The sequence below is a fragment of the Hypanus sabinus genome, chromosome 5, assembly GCF_030144855.1.
Source record: "Hypanus sabinus isolate sHypSab1 chromosome 5, sHypSab1.hap1, whole genome shotgun sequence".
Lineage (NCBI taxonomy): Eukaryota > Metazoa > Chordata > Chondrichthyes > Myliobatiformes > Dasyatidae > Hypanus > Hypanus sabinus.
In genome coordinates, this window is record NC_082710.1 from 1,115,452 (window position 1) to 1,122,679 (window position 7,228).

The 7,228-nt window shown below is 39.7% G+C and overlaps 1 protein-coding gene across 1 annotated transcript; it reads right to left on the bottom strand.

Annotated features, from left to right (window-relative positions):
- Positions 1 to 399: 399 nt before the first annotated feature.
- LOC132393635 (cocaine- and amphetamine-regulated transcript protein-like) lies at positions 400 to 6,159 on the bottom strand. The gene is made up of 3 exons (XM_059969054.1): positions 3,137 to 6,159; positions 2,710 to 2,793; positions 400 to 904 (listed from the first exon to the last, which is right to left on the bottom strand). Exons 1-3 carry the CDS (start codon positions 3,350 to 3,352, stop codon positions 797 to 799), a joined length of 408 nt encoding a protein of 135 aa, XP_059825037.1. The 5' UTR covers positions 3,353 to 6,159; the 3' UTR covers positions 400 to 796.
- Positions 6,160 to 7,228: the final 1,069 nt, after the last annotated feature.

Consider the following 7,228-nt stretch of genomic DNA (forward strand, 5'->3'; position numbering starts at 1 on the left):
ACATGACCTTATGCATTTCAGTGTGGATAAAATAATTCAGTGCAGCAAATGGTGTATATCAATAAAAAGGGCACACACTAAAAACATCAACACTCAGCCAAAAGGCAGCATTTACATCATTCCAAGTAATGGTGTGTGACAGAAGATGAAATCACTCAGTCGTTCCTTTCATGAAATATGTTTCAGACAAGTGCAGTGTTACATCTTTTTTCCCCATAAACACTGGTGTTTTGTTTGTTAGGGTGATTATTGCTAATTTTTAGCTAGTTGTTGCATTTTGGAATTTTATGATTACTTAAATGAAAATTATAGTAGCAGTTATCTTAGCAATCTATTTATTAGTGATTATAATATTCTGAAAACCTGTGACATTTCTGTATTGTTAGTTTGCATTGTGATTTACAAAGTGAACTGTGACAGAGCAAAGGATGCCTAGAATGGATTTTATTCATAGGTTCAATGCATTCTAAATACAAAAATACAGTATTATAAACTAGTCACACCTTTCTGTGACTGAAAGATAAACACATAGTATATTGTGAACTATTCATAACTCAGTAACTAATACAGGCAAAAACAACTTTTCACCATAAGGTAACAGACACAACTGTACACAATGGTGCCATAGCAACTGTGGACACATTTTTCGATCTCCCACACATGGTCATATCCATGCATTTCACCATTCTTTTTTTTTTGGTAGGTAGATTACTTTTTATTGGCCGGATTAGTTCAAGTATTTAGATACTGTTGAAATAACGATGTGTTGCAAATGCACAAATTTGGTTATTTTTCTCTACAAACACTTCAGGAGAAACGAGTTGCAGAAGGTTCCCCTGGGGCAGTCACACAGTTTCCCAATTCTGGCTCCTTTCCTAACAGCACATTGTTCCCCAGCATCACACTGACAATAAAAGAAAAATACCAATTAGCTTTTTATTATTAATATTAAATATAATAGAATGCACATTGAAGATTGAATGAAACAATTGTAATATTCCTGTCATGTTATTTAAAATTGGGAATAAAATAATTTCATTTCTGAAAATGTCATACAGTTTAGGGAAAAACAAATTTTATTTTTCTCAGGTAACATAAAAAGTGCTGGAGGAACTCAGCAGGTCTATGGAAAGGAATAAAGAGTCAACATTGTGGATTGAGTTCTTTCATCAGGAAATGTGTTATGAGTCTCAGGTCAAAGAGTCGATTATTTATTAGGGTTAGGGTTAATGCGAGGGTTAGCATCTCCTCCATAGATGCTGCCTGCTGAATTCCTCCAGTATTGCTTCAGATTTCAGCAGAGTTCTCTTGGTTTTACTGTGAAATAGATGATCCTCCCTGGATTTCAGCCACACTACTATCTGCAACTGGCTCAGACCTTCCTAGCAACTACCTCCTCTGCATTAATCTAAACTCTAAAGAAGATAATGCATTATAGCTAACAGAGCATGTGAAACCAAAGGTGTCCCTGTCTCACACACACAGCTATCCATGACTGACTTTATAATCACCTTTATCACCTCCCATCTCTAAGCTGTTCCTCCACATATAACTTTACCCCATCAACTACTCTTGTTCGGAATGGACTAGAAGGGCCAAGATGGCCTGTTTCCATGCTGTAATTGTTAAATGGTATAAAATATGAAGGGAAGAAGAGATTCCCTTCTGCTGAATGACCTTGATTTAAACAAGAGCAGTGCAAAAAATGCAAAAGGAAGTGTGAATCTTCCACAACTTTGAATGGAGCAATGTATCTCCCTTACATACACCAAGTTTGTGTTTTAACTATACATTTGACAATATCAGTCGTATTGTGTTTAGTTATTAATGAATACATTGTTCCTAATTTAGGATCATAGAGTCCTACAGCAATGCAGCTTGGGACCAGGCCTTTCAGCCCAATGGGTTCATGCCCATCCAACTAGTCCCAATTTCCTATATCTAGTCCATATTCCTTTAATCTCCATATACATGTCCAAGTTCTCCTTAAAATATACAACTGTATCTGACTCAACCACTTCTTCTGGCAGTTCATTCCATATACGCACCACCCTCTGCATGGAAAAACCTACTCCTCCAGGTACCTTTTAAATCTTTTGCCTCTCATTCAAAACCTGGTGACTCTTTGCCAATTCACTTGGCATAGAAAGTTTGCTATATTACAGAGCTAAAAGTGTAATTCTTCTGGAAGAATGAGAAAGGATTTTATAGAAACATATAACACTATGAAAGGGACAGATAAGATGGAGGCAGGAAAGTTATTGCCACTGGTAAGTGAGCCTGGAACTCAGGGACAGAGCTTCAAGATTCGGGGAAGTAGATTTAGGATGGAGATGAAGAGGAACTGATTTTCCCAGAGAGTGGTAAATCTGTGGAATTCTCTGCCCTATAAAGCAGTGGAGGCTATCTCAGTAAATATATTTCAGACGCATTTTGATAGATTTTTCCATAGCAGGAGAATTAAGGGTAATGGGGGGAAAGGCAGGTAGGTGGAGCTGAGTCCATGGCCAGATCAGCCATGATTTTATTGAATGGCGGTGGAGCTTGACTGGCCAGATGGCAGACTCCTGCTCCTAATTCTTAGGTTCTTATGAGTTCAGAGGAGGCGGTGTCGGGGAAGGACCTTGATGTGGAGGGACAGGAGACAGAATTCCGCCTTGGATGAACAGATGGAAAGAGATTCTACAATATTTTAATTGAAGTTCTTACCATAGGGACCATTCCAAACTTTTTCTCATAGGTTGGCATCCGTTTGCTCTTCAGTTTCTCCAGAACTTCTTGCAAGGCTTCAATCTGCGCAAAAGCATACACTTTAATATTTCATGAGAGCCAAAAGGCGAGGGCATCACCAGCTTTCCTTCCGGAGAACGAACGGAGTTGTTAACAACAATAGAGAAGGTTGGAGACCTGTATCTACACCTATTTGACCTTTCGAACAAAAGGTGGTGTTATTTCAGAGAAGGAAACGCTGCTTACAACTCAATCTACTAACTTGTACGGAAATTAAAGTACTATCTGCCGTGTGGGACATATCGATATAAAATCAAATGTGTTTCTGCAGATAAATTTAGGAACTCTAAAAAATAAGTTTTTTTAAGAAGTCAAGTAAAACGAGCAAAGTATCATACTACAATACCAGTTCTTTTTCTTGCGATGAGTCCTCTTTAACGGAGTGATGATCCACAGATCGTGCCTGCAGCTCGGGTTCCTGGCAGTGGGAATTAAAGAACAGCGCGGCGCTCAGCAGAGTGAGAAGGCAGAATCGAGAGCTCTCCATGGTGCTGAACACCCACACTGACCACCTCCGAAAAGATTCGGCTTTGAACTCTACCGGCCTTTTTATAGCCAACATCACTTTTCAGATAAGTAAACAACTCCCCAAAAAATCAATCAGCAGCTTGGAACATTGACGTCAGAAACAACGCAAATCCAAGCGATGAAGGAGTGCGGAAGAAAGCGATCCTTTCTGAAGAAGACATTCGATTCATTCTTGACTGAAGAAAGCAACTCTCGGGGGAAGAAGGCAAAGAAGCTGCTGAGTTATTGTTGCTCAATGTCAGTGAATTATATTGCATACGCATGTCGGAATAGATAAAAGTGTCGAAGGGAATGAGAGTGCGAGTACTGACCTTTTATTTTGGGGAGTAACGATGATGAAATGTGCCTGTACATTAAGTTCAACCAGGTATATGTTGTACTCGTGAAGGCGAAATGTCCGCAGAAATAGAGGAGAAGGAAATCTGCTCGTTGTAATCTTGGGTTCGTGGTTTATTCGTGTGCACATCGCCATGATTTCCCTATGTATGTGCGTAAAAGAGTCTAACTCACCAACTAGGAGCAGGAAGTATGTAAAGAATGTAATAGTATCATCAAAATAAAGCTGCAGACGAGAGCTACATTAATGACATAAACTCCTGTGGGATCTATCGTGCCGTAAAAATCAATACAATGTTACATCTCAACCTAAATAATATTTTAAATCGATAAACCAAATCGAATGCTCTTTACTGAAACCCTTACTGTATTCTTCGACTCCATTTTTAAGTCATATAGATCCCCAGCATTTGACGCTCTAGATCCCCACGTAATATTTAAGAAGCGTTGTAAATCTCCCTGTCCAGTAAGATTTTAAGAATGTTCAAAAATAGAAAGTAAATCACACTGGAACCAAAAGAACTAATTTATTTCTTTTCATATCAGATGAATTTGTCAAGTCTGTTATTGACCCTCCGCACTATTACCAAGAATACACCTTTGAAAAGTATCGAACGAGATGTCAGTCTCCAGTCAACGATCACAGAGACCCTCCTAAAAAATAAATGCTCGCGGTTTAACTCAGAATACATTGAAAAATAGGCATAATTTTATACAAACTGGCCACACAAACTGACTGGGTAGAATCTTCAGAAAAAGAGCTTTCTTGCCAAAGGGTCGTGGGTTCAGAAATCGAAATAAAGATGACACATCTCATGGGCATTTCATTGTAGAAAGGAGAAACCACCAGCTCACTGTCAGTTTTGACCAGTTTTGTAACAGTGATTTACGTCTTCCAGAACAATGGATTCTTACTAATTCGCGAGGGCAAAGTTTCAGAGTTGTGTGGCCAAATCTCCATAATATAATGGTAAAAGTTTCCTGATTGAAGCTTAATTTCACCGCAGAAATGACACCGCAGAATCGTTGCAGTTGTCCCTGATTTTCCCTCGTGCCGTGAAGTTCTCAAGCATATATATTGTACATAGGAAGAAAATTTATTGGAAAAGTTTCAGTTAAAGTATTTTTAATCGCTTAGCGTATGTTTATTTAATACCTACACCATATACCAGTGAATGACCCTCATGGTTCCCGATATCTAACCGAATAGTCTGAACGGCACATGATAGACATACAATATCATTATGGTACCAAGCTTGGTTCCTTAAAGGTTGTCATAGCCGTGGAAGATAGTGGGGATAAGCTCCCAGTACCCATTAAATGTTCCCAATGGTGTGCGTCTCAAATAGCCTCTTACAACCAAGTCCAACTCCTAGCCTTCATGTGTGGCTCAGCTACTAAGCGCGATGGAACCATTGCTACTGACAGGAGAAGGGACAAAGCGAGTTACTGGCGCCTTAAAGCCTGTTGCTTCGGGCAGATGGGGCTCGTCAGCCATGGTTGGCAGTTTATCAAGAAGGAAAACTCTGATCTCAAACCTCCGCTGCCTTGCGGCTACACCCAGTAATGGGGAAGAGTTCCGGACTAAATCCCAAGGAAAAATCTGGAGCTGGAGTCCCTAAAACAATCTTACATTGAGTTCAATACCGACTGGCAACTTTAGCGACACGCTGGTGCCAAAATGTATGGTCTCTGCCGTCACTTTAGATTCTCAGCTGCGTGAAGAGGGGAAGTTTGCTAGATGTGCAATAGCTTGCTCTCTTGGCTTGCGTATCGCGTAGACAGCTAGGACACAACATACACGACCGACTACCGGAGTTGAACGAATTCCTCCTGCTATATTAGCAGACACGTGTTTGCACAGCAACCTTTTATCTGATGTTTTATTCCAGAAATTGACCTAATGAAATCTGTGTCAGTTTGGTTCATCTGATAAAATCTTTAGCGAGTACCTTGTTTTCGCTCAGATTAGTCAAATTCGAAATGTACCTACGACATATAAGCAGTTATGAAGTCTGAACAATACATCATGATAAAGCAAGCCACTTACCACAAACTCTCCATGATTATCTACTTAAGGGCAAGGCAGGATTCGCCAGCCGACACTAATAGGCTCAATATGAATGTGTGTATCGGTAATAATTAATGCATGTATACTATGTGCTTCGAAATAATGCAAAATGATATTGGTGACCATTCCTGATTAAGAATTACAATAACGAATAAACTCTTCCTGGGCTTCCAGACGGGTACGAGTTTGCTCGTTGAATACGCCGGGAAAGCACTGGGTTCTTTTTCTAGAATTACAATATATAATAAGAATACAAATACAATATATACGTAAGAAAACAGACTGGTGTCTATTCATGTGACGAAGGTACTACCCAAGAAATCTGACCTAAAATAGGAGAAGAGTTTGCTTTAGTTACTGATGTGATGGACTTAGGGTTTTAAGAGACAAATATTTATATTGTGTTTGCTGCTTTGAAAGATGTTGCTCAATATTTCAGTTTCAATGAGTTGCCCAGAGCATGAAACACGGTGGTAAGTTTGGTTAAAAATATCGGGAAGAGGTGACACAAACGCAAGAGCACAATTCCACGGGGTCCAAAAGTTAACTCCACTTTAAGAAGGCAGCTGGGAGTGTATTTGAAAAACAAAGCAAAGCAATGAGGGAAAAGCAGTGGAGTGAGAAGAGTTGTACTGCTGTACAGAGCAGGTATGGACGAATGTCTTGGCAAGGAGAAAGTTGAGAGGCTAGTCAGTAATCTCACCCCCTCAGTCTAGAATATTAGATGTGGTTGGTACCAGTCCCTCGCTTCCAAGAAGGTATAGTCAGATCTGCCAAATACAGTACTGTCAATCTAAATGTTCTCTTCTCAGTGAAGATGTTTTGTTTGGCTGCTTAGAGTCAAAGCCACAATATTGTGAATGATTTGTTTAACCACTTTATGGAACTGATGAAAATTCTGATTCAGAATGGGAAAGAGTATATACAGTGACAGGACGTTTCTGTACAATACTTTGGAACAAACTGTTGCAACAGACATTCAGTTAGTCACCTTCTCCTACAGCACACTCTAATTCAGGGTTTCCCAACCCTTTTTATGCCATGGACCAATATTATTAAGCATGGGTCCATGGACCCCCAGGTTGGGGACCCTTGCTCTAATGAAATATTATTTTCAAGGAAAGGTGAACATGGGACAGATGGAATCAGGTGGAAATTGGTTAATGCTACAGGATGGAAGAAAACTAGAAATAAAATGTCATTGTATAGGTATACTGACCTACTGATTCATCTGGCATTTTTGTGTGTGTTACTCCGGATATCCAGCATTTGCAGAATCTTTTGTGTTTACAGTGGGTAGATGGCTCTGATATATGATTCTATTTTCTGTTCCAACTAGATCGTTATACTCTTCTTCCCTGTTCCCACGACTCACGTCTAACGAAGGTGAAAAGATCATGGTCTGTAAAATCACTACGATGGAAATCATATGTTCAGTAACTGTCTTCAATAGACAACCCCCACCAACCACCCTCCTGTCTCCACACACACAGATTCTGTTCA